The sequence below is a fragment of the Bacillus rossius genome, chromosome 16 (assembly GCF_032445375.1).
Source record: "Bacillus rossius redtenbacheri isolate Brsri chromosome 16, Brsri_v3, whole genome shotgun sequence".
Lineage (NCBI taxonomy): Eukaryota > Metazoa > Arthropoda > Insecta > Phasmatodea > Bacillidae > Bacillus > Bacillus rossius.
In genome coordinates this window covers 14952309-14971824 of record NC_086343.1, presented here as the reverse complement: position 1 = coordinate 14971824, position 19516 = coordinate 14952309, and the positions used below count along the sequence as shown (strand labels likewise).

Genomic DNA, 19516 nt, shown 5'->3' with positions numbered 1-19516 from the left:
TAATTACGTGCCAATAATTAATGTGTTAATTTTATAAGAATATTTAGCAGTCAAAAATTTAAGTTCACTGAATCACCTATTAACAAAGTGACATCTCATATTAATAAAGTGTAACTGAATAGGTACTTACAGTAAACGTAAATGAGCAATTTTTTTCAAAGCAAATCCACTGTTCTGTTGTAATACTAATGATGACATGCAAAAGAAAATAAAACTAAAACCATTTTACTTTAGCTTTAGTAGTTAATCTCCAAGTATGTACCCTGAACACGATATCGGCCAACGAGAACACACTATTGGCTTGGAGGCTAGCATGGAGTAAATATTAAAAAAAAAAAAAACATATAAATAGTCATCGCTCTCGTAATCCAGTTTCATTTCGGAGGAGGTCCCGTGCGCGCATTGGGGGTTGTAAACGGAACGACTTTCCGCCCGCAGCCCGCGAGATTCCAAAGCACGCAGTCTCGGCCCGGAAAGAGGATGAAGAGATGGGAGACTTGAGGCTGTTGAAAAATAGCTTCCCGGCGCCGCCAGATCGTAGCGGATTCTGGCGAAGAGTTTCGTGACGAGCGGTGAGGGAAGGAGGGCGAGGAAAATAACACATTGAAAAAAAAATACTTCTTTTTTTTTGTTTTGTGTTGTTTTCCTTTCAACGTCGGCATTCGGAGATGACAGCCCGGTTTCAACACCGGTGCGATACCTCCTTTTGCCTCGTCCGTTAAAACTATTCCTCGCCTCGGGAGCGGTCCTCCTAGGGTAGCAGCTCAGTTCGAACTTTGAATATATATACTGTATAGAAGTCGCCAGCCCAGGTTAAAATTTCTAATACGGTTTTGAGGTAGCTGGTTAATTCACCGCCGCAATCGCCACCATCTCTAGGGCATCGACTTGCGGTGGTCCCTAGCGGACAAGTGTCGAACTCTTCAAACACCCCTTCCCCCTCCCGTTGAACGACCTTGAGCTGCAGTGAATGATGGGTGGGGGGTGCGGGGAATGACAGCGGGCGACAGTGCTTCGCTCTAACGTGTAAATAACAACTAAGACGATACAGGGCGTTACGGCAGCGCACTGCAGCGGTGAAGTTCCCAAGCTGCTCACCATACGCTTCTGAAAAACGTAGAGTAAATCCTATCCACTCGCGACTTCTATACAGTATATATATTCAAAGGTTCGAATGAATGGGTGGATTGGTTTAGGGCTTCCCACCTACTCCAGGGGTGTATTTGTGTTAGTGAGACGGGATGACAAGAAAGACACTCGCTGGTATTTCTAGCGCGGTATCGCCTCTAAGCGCAAGGCTATGGACTGGCGCGCATTCTTCTCGTTGCGCATAGGCCAAATATGAGATTTGAGCGGCGTCCATAACATTATCTGGTGGCGAAACGAAGATAAAGGTGCAATGCAAGTCCCTTGAGTGCTTTCAAGAATCTGTACCGGTTGTTTTACGCCTAAAAATTACTCTGAAAACACGCGTTTTAGGCATTTTAACGCTTCTAAAAATACAGTTTAAAAACTTAATCCGAAATTAAAAGTACTTTTCGGTCCTCAGCGAACTCTTAAATGCTATTCGTAAATAGGCCCCACTCGGATATCTTGAGTAGTTTTGAAATCGCGTTGTTTTTCCTGAAGCTCTGCACACTGTATGTGTGCCCAGGTAGGCGGGCCCCTTAAGTCTTATTCATGCATGCAAGGTTGGTTATTAATTTTTTGGTCAATTATTTTAAGGGTTATTCCTGTAAATTTACATCTCGATAGTGCTCTTGCATGCTATGTTTTGTCCCAGACATTTAAAAAGATTTATTCTAGATGTAAAAAAGAATTTTAATAAAAATGATAAACCCACATGCAATGTGACACCAAGTCTTTAAGACTTGCTGTCACACTGCATGACTGCATGCGTGTTCTATAGTCCGCTATCGAGAGAGAAAAACTCCATGATTTTTATACTGTCACTATAATACTGTGGTCGATGTGGAGACGAATTGTTTTTTCCTCAAAAAAGTTGAAAATGGTAGGTATACTATTCTATAAACTATAGATGAATATTTTATAGCAGAAATACTAAATATTAAAAAAAATGAGTTCGTGCACTTATGTACGCGCGTTATAAGTTATACTTTGCCTAATACATAACTAACTTCAATTTTGCATGCCAATTAATATAAATAAAGTAATAAAATGACTAGAGTGATATAAAAACGGTTTTCACTGTATAAATTTAATCATTATTAAAAATTAAAATAAATACTCAGAATTCAATATTAAAATAAACAGGTATGGAGTCGTCCATTAATCACGTGATGTTTTTTTAGCAAATTTTTAACCCCCCCTCCCCCTAGTGATTTGTGGTGAGGTTTCAGACAAACACCCCCCCCCCCCCCCCCCCCAATAAATCACGTGTATTTTTGGTGCAAAATATTTTTAAAAATTTCGGAATATTATCTTTAAATATAGGTATAATCTAATTTAATTCTGGAAAATTAAGCACAGTGATAAAAATGTCCAGACACACATTAAGGTTGCAGGTTTATTCTCACTGGCATAAAAATAATAAAGGAAAGGCTTATATGTGATATACGCATGTATTCGGCGCCAAAATCACAGTCTTACTGGCGACTGGCAAGCCGAGCCGGGTGGTTCATGTTGTGGCGGGCGGGGATATTGTTGCCTGGCTACGGCGAGTCAACGTCACGAGTCGCTTTTCGGTTTAGTAGAAATCGCGCGAAAAAATAAATACACGTGATATCTCTCTACACCCCCCCCCCTCCCCCCTTGTGATATTTCGTGATTTTTCCCGACACACCCCCCCCCCCCCACCCTTTAGAGCCTCACGTGATTAATGGACGATCTATAAACTTATTAATTTTAGTCAAATAATCGAAATATATTTAATTGATAATAGAAATCAATGAATACGCTGAATGATTATTCTAATTTATTAATTTTAATTATTTATTAAATAATACTGTAATAATTTATAATGCATATAAGTTACACGTACGGAAACACAACCTCATTTGTATATATACACTTGAAAAAGTTTATAAACACAATTTATATTAATAATATTAACAATAAATAAATGTTTTTAATAATATGGACCAGTATTCAATATTAATAACTAAAGTATAAGATTTAAAAGCACATATAAACAATTTTTATCTGTATTTAACCTTTTTTGTATGCAGTTTTTTTCATCCTGTGAAATTTCGTTTCATGGTAAGCGCCCATCGTAAAAATTCAATGTCACCAATTTTTCATAACGCGCCTAAAGAAGTAGAACTTAAAAAAAACACTCATGCCTGCGCACTATTTTCAGTTAACCTGTCCAGGCTACTGGTTAGTTAACGGCATAATTTTAATTTATCTCAGATAAATAAATACATTCAACTTTGCTAAAATCCGAACATTCTCAAACATTTATTTTTATCAAAATAGGTACATTTTCATAGTTAGTATCGGCAAAGAGGGATTTCAACGTAGGCGTTAAGTTTATATTACGTATCAACTTTTTTTGTTTAAATTATATCCAAAACTTCAACATTTCGAATGGAGATATAAAACAGAATCTTGCCGAGAGGTTCAAATAGAAGGTTGTAAAGATCGCCTTCGAGTATACGGTTCTGGGAGGGAGTGGAAGAACAGTAAAGGAGAAGGAGAGGAAAGAGGGAGACGTATCCCATTATTCACACACACACACACACACACACACACAATCAATTCCAAAATATCGTTTCTCCGAACGCGCGCGTGTGTAACTATGGTAGTGGGCACAGGTATATAATTAGCGAGATATCCACGGCCGTACATTTTTTTTTTTTTTTTTACGAGTCCTTCACGTCTTGAAAAGTTAACGTGACGCCACACGCGGGTAACATTCCGTTTGGCGCTCAGCTGGTCTCGCCGACGTCTCTTCAGAAACGCATAAATTCATCACTTTTAAGTGCTGCGAAGAAAGAGAAGGCGAAGAGGCGGGGCTTGGTTATTTCTTTCTCCATCCCCCTGCACCCCCCCCACCCCTCTTTCGTCACCGCACCACGCGTCGGAATTGCACTCGTATTATCATAATGATAGCTTTTCCGCACGGGGGGGACTAATCAACAATGTATGTGTTGCCGCGCTGGTAATGACTGCAATCAACCACTTACGTGGCCGAGGCGAACAGCCAGGTCTCTCGAGGCGACCAGACTCGACGCGCGATTCCCGCGCCACGACGTCTTGGCGGCGGAAATAGAAACCAAAAGTCGCCATGTTTGGCATTAAACTACACTTGCCTCCCACAATCGCGCGATGGGGCCGAATGCGATGGACACGTATATATATATTTTTTTTCAAAAGGCCCTGTCACACTGCCAAATACTTGCCTCCAATATATTTGACAACCAGAGTTTTCTTCATCGAAAATATTTAGAGGACCTAAAATATTTTTAAATAATGTTACGTTATGAAAGTTTATTTTTCGTCTGAGCTACCTCAACCGTTTAGATTTTAAACTAAATTTTTAAATTAATACAGACTTAATGGATTTTTTTTAAAACTTTTTTATTTGTGCATTTTTTAATTTTTTGAACTTGTATAAAATTATATCACAAAAATATTCCTTACCTAATCAAATTAATTTCCTGAGTTTTTTTTTAAGTTATAGTAACATAATTAGCATATATATATTTTTTCGCATACGACATTCATACTAACATTATTTTAGTTATTTCACTTTTGTAACCTCTGATTGCCCGCGTGTTCTTAGCCATTTTAAATGCTCATTGTGACGGAAACCGGTGTGATTTCCATTTTTGCCAGGCACGATTTTGATTGGCCAAACACATCCAACATCCAAAACATTTTAGAACCTGTCTTATATGCAGAATATTTGATGGAAACTCAAAGTCATCCAACTTGCCAAACAAACGTAGCTGCGCTAGTCTCTTTTCGGTGACGTCATACTCTCCAACTTTATTTGAGACAGCCTATTGGAAGGAGTCGGAAGCGAAAATTTGACAGCGTGTGACAGGCCCTTAACAAATCACGTTCGTCATCCGAAACGTAAATGGCGGACCGACAGACTAGCTGATTTTATATATATATATATATATATATATATATATATATATATATATATATATATATATAATTTCCATCGCCATATCGCCAGAATTATGTTTCCGAAAGATGGTTGAACTGGTGTTTTTGTATTAACTTTTATTGTTTGTGTATTTGTTAAGGTTTTGTTTTACTAAATTGATATGTGAAATTTCTGAAATGTGTCCACACACTGTGATTTTACAATTGAATGTAAAATTTCAATTAAACACGTGTCTGTTAAACATGTGTTTTATTAATTTCAAGCGTTGATAGCTGTCGTATGTTTGTGTGTACAAAATAGCAAGAGAAGTCTTATATTTAATCGAATATTTTTGTTTGTCGCGTGTGTAAGAACAGTATTTTCACTATAACGCGATATTTTGCTGTAGCATCGCGTCCTTCGCGCTACTTATATTCCAGCAAGAAAAAAACTGCACTGTAATTATTTTTCTTAATGGAAGAGAAATATTCTTGTAAAATTATAGTTATTTGTCAATTTGTACATTTACATGAAAAAATTGTATCACTACAAAATAGTATTCGCAGTAATACTGGGTTTTGATTCTTACCCGGGTATAAGTACATGTTTTGTGTTGTCCAAGTATCTCCAACATTTAAAGCATTTAAAGATATATCTAAAACGTTCCCTGAATAACTTTCCAGTATTAACTGCTCGCATAGTAAGCATGATACAACAAAATAATTCCAATTATTGAATATTCGATTATCTTTTCCATGGTTTAAAAAAATTATGTTTGAATGAAGCATCAATTAAAATATAAAATTATTCGCCAATTTTCGTAAGAAATACTCAGTATTACCTCGAAAAACGTATTTCATATATGCAATAATAACCATAGCTATGCATTGTATAAAGTTACAATATTATTCTTATAGTATTGCAAAATATTTCTTGGCAACTAGTTTCCAAAGAATCTTTTGTAAAATTGCAGAAAAATGTTTTCTGTGTATGTTACACCTTTGAAAGTTTGGCCATAATAAGTTTCAGGTATATCCGCAGCACAGTTTAGTTTTTATGATTTTTTTTTAAATGTACGGATCATTCGTGCTCACCCTGAATAGTGAGTGGTGACTTGCGTTCTGTCACTAGGACCATGTATATTTTTCGCGAAAAGATTTCCAGATCAGCTGTGAGTTAAAACTTTGTAGTATTGGTTGAGTTTCATGGTTGTCTGGGCTTATTTGAAGAATACATGTCTACTATCAGAACACCAATCACAGCTGATAGTGCGAAAGCAAACGCGTCCTGAATGGCCCGGCCAAATAGGGTACGCAGCCGCCAATCACAAGGCAACAATCTCTAGGGCAGGCATACCTTATTTCAGTCTAATGAGCTTTTTATGTTTTCTTTTCGCGAAAAATACTTGCCCCTACCTACCACCCCACTAACGTATGCACCAGTATTTCGAAACATTCTATATCACCAACCATACGCGCTTGATTAGGATCGTTTCGTCTTTTTTTTTTTTAGCCAACATGTATTCATTGTTAATTTCACTCGGGTTCCTATCAAACTGTAAATAGCGTGCTGTCAAGTGTGAAGTGGCAGAAGAACAGAGTGGAAGGTGAGGAGTGAAGGGGAGGGGGAGGTGAACAGTCACGCGAAACCAACCACACGCAAGGTAGTCCGAGGATATTCGGGGCAGACGCTAAAAACATTGCAACAGTGTATGCATCCAAGCAGCGCGGGCAGAAGCGTATTGGAGATGTCAGCCAGGATGCTGTTGCCTGAGGAGACAGACGGGGGTAGAAATCAGCGAATCAGGAGAACAGGAAATCTAGGAGGGGGGAGGGGGGGAAGTAATGATCGACGGTCACGCGAAGCCGGCCAACACGTGGAGTGGTGAAGGAGGGGAGATGGGTAAAGGGGGGCATGCCGAGAAGATTCTGAGAGGCAGAGAGCTTATATAAAGAGTGTGGGGCGACTGAATTGTTGCCCATTAGAAGGGTAGCCCTACAGGATTTTTCTGACAGTGGTTTATTTGTACAGAGTCTGGAAGGGCAGCCCATCCAATTTCTGAAAACACGCTCCTTTAAGAGTTTAAATAATCCTGAATACTTGCCCCTTGGATGGGCAGCCCATCAGGACTTTTCTGACAGTGGTGTTTTTGAAAGCTTGTCTGAATTGTTGCCCTTTGGATGGGCAGCCCTTCAGGATTTTTCTGACAGTGGTTAGTTTGTAAAGTGACCTAACCTAACCTAACCTAAACTAACCTAACCTAACCACTGTCAGAAAAATCCTGATGGTCTGCCCATCCAAGGGGCAACAATTCAGACAACCTTTCAAAAACACCACTGTCAGAAAAATTCTGATGGGCTGCCCATCCAAGGGGCAACAATTCAGACAACCTTTCAAAAACTGCCCTTTCAGTCGATGTACAAACAAACCATTGCCAGAAAAATCCTGAAGGGCTGCCCATCCAACGGGCAACAATTCAGCTCCCCCAAGAGTGTGATGGTAAAAACTTTTCTGCCCAACCCAACTCATTTCCTGGACCATCCTCTTTTGTCATATACCTAATTAACCTGCCCGCTTAATTCATGCCATATTGCACCCAGATTGACTGAGCCCAGGGTTTTCCTTGTGTCTGTGCAGATATTACCTTGTCCCAACTTAACTATTAATAGTCTAGATCTAAGAATCTAAGATAGGGAAGTTAGTTATGGCTGGCCAATCCCCAGTTAAAGCACACGATGCATGCTACCCTTCCTGCATGGTTAAAACCCCGCATGACCGCTTACAATCTTATACACTTAAATAAGTAATATTAGTCAGTCCTCGATGTTAGAGCCACAAAGGTATTTGGCACCGAAAACGATTGAGCGCATCTCGGGCGAGTGTGCTCAGTAATCGAGAAAAAAATTTGAACGCATGAGGAAGGTTGAAAATTCGACTTCAACAAGGTCAGGTGTAAATATTTTCGTCGTTTTACTAATCGCTTCCCCCCAACCCCTTCCCTGATGCAATCTCGCTGTAAGAAACTCTCAAATATTCATTAAAACTTGGTGTATCCTACTCGTGTAACGCTGACGTTCTGTCAACATTAAGAAAGTTTCTAGAAGAAAATAAATTGTGAACAAGTCTTTCAGGTACTCGCCAGCTGGTTAACACGTACAAATATTTACTTCTTTAGTCAAATTTTCTAAATATTTCTTAATAAATATCTGGAAGAATAATTAAAATATCCAACATGGCCGCTGGTCGGAGGGGGGAGGGGATACGGTTCACATACTGACTTACTGAACCTAGCTATCTCTGGAGCAGGTTATGAAAATTTCCTTCTCCCGTAGGGAATCAAAGTGGCGACGCGAACGACGTGAAACTCATGCAAATGTGGAACGACCAGACTAGAGGCGGTGGCTGCGCCATTTTCTCCCCGGGTATAATGAAAAATCAGGTGTTCGTGATGAAAATAAGGGGGGAGAGGGGGGGATAGAGATCGAATCTTTGCGTCACGTGGCGGCAGTCCAGACACGACGAGAAGTTATTATTATTATTATTATTTGGTTTATAAAACGACTGCAAGTGAACAAGTTTGGATGGCGGGAGCCAGTCGGGGCTCGGGTGCAATTTCCCTGCCGCGCGGACTGTGCCAAGGTCGTACAGCGCGCGCCCGCCTTGTCGCGCGCTGGCCAGACGACAGACAGAGCGAATTCAGGACGTATCCGTGTTCATGAGGCGGGATGGGATGATAAGTGCGACGATCGCTGGTGCTTCCAGCGCGGTATCGCCTGTAAGCGCCTGTTGCGCGGTCTTCGCGTCGTGCGCCGGACGACGATGACCTTTTACAGCATTAACTGTTTAATGACTATTAACAAGACGGAGCAATATTTTAATACACTTCCTTGGAGAAAATCAAGTCCCAATCCGGTAATTACTGGACTGTAACATTTAGTTGAAAAAATACTTCCAAGATAGCGCCACGTTCGTAATGCTTAGCAACAAAATGTTAAATATTTATGTTCATCCCAACACAATTTTCCTGGTTAATAAACCATAGTTATTTTTAAAGTGGTATTTATTTTTTTATTACTATTCACAAGTTTACAAAATGTCTTTCAGGATAGTTTCACTGCCATAAAGTTTACTTTGGCACACCAACACACTTAGTACATCCCACGTGGGTCAATCATTTTGCGCGCTTATTTCATTGCTTTCCTGGTGCCTACTAAAACTTCACCCTCAACGCGCTTGAAGAAGTGCAATCTGAAAAAAAAAAAACGATAGTACCATCTTGCTAAACAGAATTATAGTTAGGTTTTAAAAAACAGGAAATTTTTTTAACCTTTTTTTTCCCTAAACTGAATTCTTTTCATATAGGCCTATTTATCACGCTCCACATTGATTTAAAGAATGATACGTTAAATGTTGTGTCCGAGTTTGGTATTATAAGTTTATTTGCAACATGAGTAATGAATGTGCTCGTTGCCGAGGTTAGATGTTTATACATCACCGGCCAATGTCGTAAGACTTGCTTACAATTTTTTTAGTATATAATTTATAAATAAATTAAAATTCTGTTTTCCCACAACTATAGGAACATTAGTTTTTAAACTTGTTTCATTAAATGAGCCAATGACTTTAAAATAAATAACTTTCCAGTTTAGCTCAGTATTTTTTTTTTCAGTATCCGTAGTCAAAGTTACCCAATAAAAGTTCTTGCCGCATACGTCGTACAAATAATTTTTGTCCCTAACAGTATAGAATGTTTAATTTTTATTTTCAACGGTTATCGTTGCATTATAGTCACAGTATCAAATAAATTTGCGTAGAGTAGGTATTTTGCTGCTTTTTTCAGTACTGAGAAGGAAACTTATTAAAACGTATGTGAAATTGTAGTACTCAACTTTTATAAAACAGGAAAACTGTGTTTCGTAACACGAGATATTGTTTGAAGAGAAGTTCTTTAATATCACAGTACATCTAGAAGTATATCTTTGTTGTTCTAAAATTAAAAAAATATATATATATTAAACGTTCGTTGCGTCACAAGAAATTTCCACTTTTCTTTTCTGTAATTTTGTGAAGTAATTATAGGACCGTTTTAACACAAAAAAACTTACACCAAACGATGTATTTTTTTATAACTAAACCCACTTTTTTTGCGCGTTTTGTCCGAGCTGATGAAAACTGTGGGTAAAAAGAGAAATGGTTTGGGGAATATTCGTTCTTTCTTGATTGGCATTTATATTTAGCCAACCACCGTCGTTGAAACTATTTTCGTGAGTTGACTTTGTTTGCTCCAGAAGGTGAGGGGGAAGGGGGGGGGGTGAGGGGGAATTTACGAGGGACCCGGTAGTTTATGGCCTTAACCCTCGCGACCCCTTCAAAAGCTCGTAAAACGCCGGTAGATTTTTGGAGAATGTTCCAAAGGTATGGACTGAGGGCGGAGAAGCCTGGAGCAGGGAAGAAGGAGATGAGAAGAACAATAAAAGAAGACGAGTGATAAGGAGTGGCTGCTTTCGCGACCCGAGACGTAATTTTCAATTACAGCATGTATAATACAGAATTTTTACAAATGGATCGTAAGTTTGGCAAAATTTATAATAAAAAAAATTAAACATAATACGAAAATATATGCTATTTGCAGGAACGTGCCCGTTATGTTAAAGAGCTAAAACATTTTCAAACGTTTGAGTATCCTAACGCATAACAAATAATAATTAGTAGCAATAACCAATAGTTTAAGACTATTCACTGAGGTGAGGCATAAAAAAATACAAAATAGCAAAAAGGCTACTGGATGGAGAATTAAAGTTTCGAAACTTGCTTCACCGTTGATTTTTATTTCAAGGCTATTTCATGACTTCTGTGACCAGTCGGCATCTTGGTCTGTGGTGGCTACAGAAGTTCGGTTGGTATCAATACAGTAGAATAATGCAGACAGAGACTATGCATTAAGACAACTGTGTATTAAGAAATATCAAAAATAATTTTTTATCATCTCTATATAATCTCTGGGTAGCTTATCATTGATTGTATGGATGAAACTGAAATTCCCACTTTTATAATACTCATTCCCACACGGTTATACTTATAGCAAGCATAAAAATATTGATACAGAGTTTTTGTTTAATGTTTGTAAATATATATCTAAAATAACTATATTTTTGGGCTTGTAACATAAATTTTTCTTTCTACCAATAGTAGTCAGCTAACTTAGTCATTAAATAAGTTTTTACAATATTATAATTATAATATTTAACTATTCCGCCAGCAATGGTATTTTTAAATGTAAAAAAACACGGGTAGACATCAAAACTCTCGCCTACCTGTCGCAGCCTCTGAGCGCTGCGGACTGCTGGGCAGTACCACTAGTGTTGAATGCTGGGAAACAGCGTTATTATTTCCTGATACACCCATGAGCCGAAGCTGTCAAGATGGCGGACTCGCGCGTGTGACAACACGCACCCGTAGCTATCTATATGTTCGCGTTTGTGGACATCCGGAAACGTATTGGTGTGTCAAATGAAACACTGTCATGGTGAAACTACCTTGGAATATATTTTGTAAACCTAAAAAAATAATAATAATATTAAATAAACACAACTTTAAGAATTCGTAAATTAAACTAGCGCAATTACATTTATGAGGTAACGTCTCAAAATTTCAGGTTATGTGTGTATGTAACACAACGGTAAAGTGCATGGTGCCATTGAACGAGGCCGGCAAGAGTTTTCAAACTCTGTCATTGCATTTTACACTTTAATTTTTTATATAGGCTTCTTTATTATTACATTCATAAATATTTTACCTTATGCAAAAATGTTATTAATTGTATTTATTTCTGCCCGTTTGTTATTTCATACTAGTTAGGCCAACAGAAATTTTTAAAAGTTTATTATAAAATAAACAATAAAAACTAAAGCAATTAAAAATTATTAATTTATATTAACTTTGCAACTGAAAAAAAAACCAGGAAGTGAATAGTGAATGTCCATTTATTATTGATGTTTGAACGAACAATTTATAGTAATGTTAAGTGATTTTATTTTATTTAGGATTTTAGTTTATGATAAGAACTTCACTTTTCTTTAACTTTGCTTGTTTCTAGGTTATTAATTAAAAAAATTGTTTACTACAATTAATCAAAAATCTTAACATATTACAACACAGTAATAAACTAACACAAATAAAGTATTAAAAAGGTATGACTAGTTGATAATTTGATCTATTAAGATGAACATATTTATTAATGTGGACGTGGACTATCGCTATGAATTAAATGTATGTTATTTTACGATTAGATACATATCACAAGTTTCCTATGTTAAATCAAACGTAAATTCTCTTGTAAATTTCTTAAAATAACATTAGATGCCTAAATACATTTATAAATTAGCCCATCAAAAATGAGAAAAAAATTAGTCTAGAGCTGGACATATTGTTTTTCAATTGATGACACTTAAGTTGCATTTTTTTTTGTGAAAATGATGTGTATAAGAAACTTATGAAAAATCAATTTTGCTGATAATATTCTTTTAGAATTAATGGCTTAAAATTTGTGTGTGTTTTATGTGTTTGGTTAAATTGACATAAATTTATATACCCATATATAGGTACAGCCACTATACATCAAATTTATCAAGGAAAAAACTTATATGTACACTAAACAATACGTTTCTCACTTTAGCTTTGGTTGCATAATAAAGTCCACGTGTAAGTAAAATTTATTATTATTGCTGTGTCAAAAGTGAGGTTTTATGTAAAAAAAATTTTTTAACAAGCTTGGTACAACATAAATAAATTAAATGTTGCAGTGCACACTTCAGTAGCGACTCTTCATGATTTGAAGAACATCGAAGCTTAAAGAAAACCTTACTAAACTAAAAATATTGAAATTTAAACTAATTAGATTTCTTATTCCACAAATTATTTCTTCCGTGTTATACCACCTATGCAAAAATTTATCACATAAAATAAAATAAGTCTAAGAAAAGGAATTACCGCCCATTTTTCATGAGTACATTTTACAAAATAATATTTGTATTTAAATAAATTTTGTAAAATATCCACCAGCAGACACACTTTAGGTTGCGATTAAGCCCGCCTTACACGATGTTTAATTTCTGTAAATATCGTCTGTCATCCCCATAGGTATAGAAGTGGGCATGACAATTTGTATATCACTAGAGAAGAATGAATTCGTTTCTTCACACACACGATATATAACGTGCCAGCAAAAAAAAAAAAAAAAAAAAAAACAGCTCCCATAGTTGCCGACCAAAGCAGCTACACATAAGAGTAAAATTAACGTATTGCTATAATTTGACCAAATAGTGAGAGGATACGAACTTTTCAACAGTGGAATCTACAATTATGTAACGTGAGAAAAAAATGTTATTTTTTCATCTATAGGTAACTCCCTTGCCTAAAATGTCATTGGTAGGCATAGCCTTCTAACCAGGGAGCTTGCAAAATGAGGCTCCCTGATGCAGTTGAGAGGCTCAGAAACACTCTCCCAGTTCAAACGTAAGGTTGCGAAATACATTCATTGTTCAATGTCGCCAGTGATTCCACAACCACTTCCGCTTATGTGTAATGTTTGTAACTATTTGTATATCTGCTGTATTCCTGTTTTAAGTACTTTTAAAATTTTAATGTTATTAGCTTTTGTTGTTAATGTTCTTTACTAGTGAAAAAGTGTGGATTTTAGTTCTCAAGCCATTAGTTTAGGTTAGTTTAGTATTGTAAGTTTATGAAGTACGATTTTTTTTTTGTAGCTGTGCAGTACTATGGTTAAGTGTAAAATAAGACTAAAAGCCTTAACTTCGCCCGTGGCTTGTCGTTAGAATTTGAGAATACCGCGAACACTCACGCCTACCGTCTACTCGCAATGTGCATTTAAAATTCGAGCCACTGGAGAGAAAGTGAAATGTGGCACCTGCCATTTATTTTATTTTACAACCTGGCTACAGAAAATAACGTGAATTTCGTAGGGTTCTCTAACTATTAATTTCACTTGTTTGCAGTGTAGTGTAGCGTAGCGTAGATATACAAGCGATACTATCACCGATTGTATAAACGCATGCTGGAACGAAAAGTTTTTTTCCCTGCAGGTTTTCTTGCGTTTGTGAGCGCATGTAATATTTAGACAGATTTTTATTATCTCAGCAAGTAAAAACTTTTTTTTCCCATGTTATTAGAACGAGGTATATTTTGTAAACATAACATGGCATGGTAAATATAACATTCAATTCTCTTTTCTTTTGCGTTTATATACTTTCACTATTTAATCAATGACAGAGAGGATAGGGTTATCATCCAGCTTCACCTAAAGACAGACATATCCTCTAGCAACCGATTTGCACTAGAAAAATTAAAATTTCAAGAATGTTTTTTTTTCTTGCACTGGCGCCATATAATCCTCCTCAAATTACCGTCGTGGTTTGTGAACCGGTCGTGAGAAATCATCGTCTTGGCGGGTGAAACAGTTGTGATTTCGAGAGCATGTGTAAGAGAGGACTTTAAAGTGGGTGTCCCCAAACTTCTTCAATTTTACGAATTTTTCCAAATTATCAAGGCACAAATTACGGCGAACAGCTTCTATTATTGCATTTGATATGGAACTACCTAGTTTTGGCCACTCGTTGAAGTCTGTGTTCTTGGGCTAGAACTAATATCTCCTTAACTCTCTCTCACGCGCTATGTTAGTTACTACGTTTTTGTTGTTTTTACTATTGGTTAAGGCCTAATAACATAAAATTATCGCAATAATGCTTGTTTTGTGTTTCGTATAAAAATTATTCACTAGATATTTACCACGTGTTATTTAATAGTAGTCAAATGGCACGCAAGTGTCAACGGTTATGACCACTTGGGTGACATATTCCAACTCGCAAAGAACGTTTAGTAGGGAAGGTCGTACAGTCTGGCACAAGGTAGCAGCACTTTGTAGGCGTTCGTGAATAACGTTTACCTCCATAGTTCATATTCTTTGACGACTACCGTCTTTGTTCAGAGTCGTAGGAAAATGAGCCCGTGAAGGTGTTCGTTTACATTTCGTGAGTGATAAGTTGTTTTAACCAAGGCTTATCTCCTTTCTGGGGTAAGTTGGTTGTTTCTTTTTTAGCATCCACTTAATCTCTTGAGTATAAGGTCAAATCACATGGTATTAGATTCACGAAATTACTTGAGATAAATTTGCAGTTCGCATTAATGTTATCACGTTGCTGTCGTACAGTACTGACCACCCTGTCGTCTATTAGCGATCATAAATATATCAACATAATTAACACATTAAAGATTTTTTTTTCTCTTTTCAGAGAAAAATGGCTGTAAATGAACGCAGAAAGAAAGGAAAAAGATATGAATCGGCAATACAAGAAGTTGTTTCTCACAAAATGACACACGTCAAGCAGTTGAGATGTTTTCTGTTCCAAAAACTACGTTAGGAGATAGACTGAGAGCCATTAAATCTATTGAAACCGTGAATCTAACCCCTCGGATGGGCAGATTGCAAATTACTTTTGATATTGAAATGGAAAAACCACTTGTTTTTTATATGCAAGATCAGGACGACAGATTCATGCCTCTAAGTAGGAGAGCATGTATGAAATTAGCATTCGATTTGGCCTAGCATCGAAAGTTGCTTCACCAGTTTCTAACACCTTATAAAGGAGAGAATATGTGAAATTAGCATTCGATTTGGCCTAGCATCTCAAGTTGTCTCACCAATTTAACCCATTATAAACATCTACTCGTGGAGATAAAAAAAATACTTAAGAGAAAAAGATAAAAGCAGAGAAGAGAAGGTCTGAAAGAAATGAAAAGAGAGGTGAAAAAATCAAGAAAATAAGAAAGTTCGGGGCTACTGGAGAAATGGAAAGGAAGAAAGACGAGAAGATCACTAGAAAACACATAAAGAAACTAGACTGTGAAAATTCTAACAGAAAAAAGTCTACAAAAGACAAAACAGAGTATATCATTTATCGTGAATCATTTGACGAAGACATGTTGAATGTACATCTCAAGAATTTCTGTACATTTATATTTTAAATGTGACCTTTGCTGAAAGTGAACTTATCCTGAATCTAGTGTAATGAAATTGAGTCATGTTATGATGTGTTTCTTATAAAAAAATAATAAAATTAAAGTACGAACTTCGTAAGAGAGATATTAAAGTCAACTAATTTTTTTTCTTAGTTTCTTAGATTAAAATGTTATTATAATTAAAATATTAGTCGTTAAGACCTTAAAACTTCGAAAATAATGAATGGGGTACTGGAGAAAAAATTTTGGCTCACCATAAAATAAAGCCTTTTGGAAAAAGTTTATTTCTAATATAATTCAAGAAACATTAAATATATTTTTACATAAAGAACTATTTAATGTAATAGGTTAATGTATTAAAATGCGATATTTAAATGCATTACCTTAAATTAGCGTTAAAAAACTTAAGGTGGTCGGTACTGTAAGACTCCCTTAAATACTATCTGGTGACGAAAATTCGCGGACAAACAACATACGCAAAAAAAAACTAAAGCGATGCATTCACGCGAACAGTCCTTGAACCCAAGCGATATCAGAAAAAAAAAAAACCAACATTCCAAGCGCTAAGACCAGTCCTTTTGGGAGAAACCATTCGCGCTGGGAAACGATTTTCCCGCGCGAAAGATGCTTCTAAACACCTGTTGCGGGCGCGAATCAGGAAACACGTGGGCGAGAGAATATTTTATTTTGTTCTCCGGGGAAAGGTTCCTTCACGAAACATTTATGTGCAATCTACAATTCACTTATTCGTGCCCCATGATTATTTTTGAAATCCTTTTCTTGCCCCGCAAGAAAAAAAAAACATGTAAATATTCACAAACATTTGTTAAAGTCGAATAACAATGGTGTGACATTGTACAACATAATCCACGCAGTTTTATTTGATATTTTTTTATGGTATTGTTACGACAAAAGCAACTACCAAGGGTAAAGACCTGCAAAACTTCGCACTATCTTGTGTTACTACAACAATTACACACAAAATAACTTTAGTCTTGACTGCAGCCATATTTTACCTTCCGGTCGGATTGCAAGTCATTTGGTCATTTGAATGTTATAATGTTATTTATTGGTTTATTGTCTTTTGTGGCGAGTCAAAACTACTATGGTCAAATGAGATCGCAGTACAGCTATATTCCAGGCTCTCTCTGAATGATAGCACTAATTTTGCAGGTCTCTACTTACTGAAGTGTCGCCAAAAACAAATGAGTGTAATTATATGCGATCTGTCGCTGCCGGCGCATCTCAATGTGGAAGACCGTCTCCCGCGTTAAGCGTGACGTCATTTTTCGGTGACGGGCGTCACCTGGGGAAGAAAACCCCGCGTGCAGATCGGAACTGCAACAATGACCGACCTGTGTGGAAGTTATAGAGAGAAAAACAAACTCGTGACAATAATTTAATTTTCATTATTATTTCTCGTGCACCCGGTGAGGAGTAGTGAGTAGGAGATTATAGACGCGGTTTAAGACGGTGACACGAGTGAGAGGGACGAAACACCCGCGCGCTGTGTGCGAGCGAGAAAGAGGCGATTGCGCTGCAGAGGGAACAGATACAGTGGAGGAGAGGAGAAGGGAGGGTAGCCGTCCCGTCCACTGAACCCTAGCCCGTCGTCTCGACCGCACGAATTTTTCGCCGCGCCGTCCGGTTCAAAGTCCTTCGCCCGGGAAGCGAAAACCTGTTGGCCGCTTGATTGGGACGACGGTAAAGATGGGGGAGGAGGGAGGGGGGGAAAAGTTACTGGTCCTCCCCTCGTCCACCTCCTACTTTTCCATCGCCCTCCCCGGAAAAAAAAAAATAAAACGAGAAGTGCGCTTACCTAGAGCGGGATCGAGCAGCAGCAGCGACGCGAGAAGTAAAGCCAGAGTCTTCGGCGTCGTCACGCTCGCTCCGGGTCCGCCGGCGCGCGACGTCGCCATCCTCGCTCCGGGGCCGAGGCGGGCCTCCTCCGCCACCCGGCGTCCGCTCGTGCAGTGCAGCGACGACCAACGCCGCCTCTCAGCCGGGTAGCAATGGCACGAGTGGTGGCCGCGGCCGCGGCAGCCCATGTCCTTTCCTTATTTCCCTCCCACCCCCCTCTCTCTTTCTCCTCGCAAGCACACACCCTCCTCCCTCTCCCTTATCCCCTCCCCCTAACCCCCCCTTTCTAACTCTCTTTCCTTCTCTCCCTGTCTCTCTCTCTCTCTCTCTGGACGTCTCTGCCGCGCGCGCTTATGCCAGCACGCGTGCGGCTTGCCGCCCTCGCATGACGCGCGCCGCCCGCAAAAACAACACCTGAACCCTCCCCCCTCTCACTCGCCCTTGCGCCCGAACGTCGCGGCGCGCGCGACCAACTGAAACGCTTGTGCGACTTCGCCTCCTTGGCGGCTCCTGATCCCCCTCCCCTTTCCTGCTCCTTCTCCGACCGCCGCCGCCACGATCTCCTCCCCCTTCTCCCCCCTCTACGTTGCACTCACGAGGGAGAGGGGGGGGGGGGCGCACCAGGGTTGGAGGGAGGAGAAGGTGATTCCCCTCCTCGGCGCACTTCCCCTACGATCGCGCGTGTCTCAGTCGGGGGGTCAGAGCCCAGCGTGGCTGCAACGCCACGTGGTCTACCCCCTCCCTCGACAGACAATACCAACCCTCCTCAACAACCCTTTCCGCCCCTTCAGCCATCGTTTGCTAACAAAAGTAGCGGATTGGGCTACAATAATTATTATTTTTTTTAAATCTTGTCCGCATCAGATTTTTACATGAGACAACTTTTTTATTTTTATATTAACTGAATATTGGAATTCAGTCATAAAATAAGTACCTTAATTTTGGATCAAAATTACACGAATACTTGTCATTTACTTTGAGAAAGAATAAATATGGAAAATAATGATGCTCGTTACGTGGGTTCAATGAAAGTATAAAAATGGGTTTGTCAAGGTTTTGAAAAAAAAAAAAAACAGCGTTGTATGTAAAAAAAAAAATATGTGTATTTGCAATTGCTGATTGAATAATTGCGTTAGTTTTCTCAAGGACTGTTATTTAGTGACTTCCTTCTCGCAAGTACACAGTTTATGTTTAATATACAGTTGTTATTTAGCGTAAAGTCTCGTCGAAGGCAAAGTCATCAAAGAAGGAAATGAACGATCCCAATCAGTGTTATTGTAGGCGAAGATGTTGGGGGGGGGGGGGGGATAGGAAATCGGTTATGACCCATGAAAAATAGCAAACCCAGAGTTCACCTGTAATGATTTGGGGGGGGGGGGGGGGGGGGAAATGAAAACAGGTATTAAGAAGGCCGGCCGGGATTCGAACCTATGTCGTCCGAAATACGAATCTAGTCTCGTAACGACTGCGCCAGTTCTCTCCGTTCTAGGTAGCAGGGAATCGAAGTAAAATAAAATTATTAAAAACCGTCTTCTATTAAGCCTGCCAGTTTATCAATAG

The 19516-nt window shown here is 38.4% G+C and overlaps 1 protein-coding gene across 1 annotated transcript in view; it reads right to left on the bottom strand.

Moving 5' to 3' along the window:
* The window catches only part of LOC134540424 (follistatin), a 208758-nt gene extending 190654 nt beyond the window's left edge, over positions 1–18104 (bottom strand). The window contains exon 1 of the mRNA XM_063383163.1: positions 17916–18104. Coding sequence (XP_063239233.1) covers positions 17916–18015 — 100 coding nt within the window. The 5' untranslated portion in view covers positions 18016–18104. The remainder of the gene's footprint in view (positions 1–17915) is intronic.
* Between the last annotated feature and the right edge of the window lie 1412 nt (positions 18105–19516).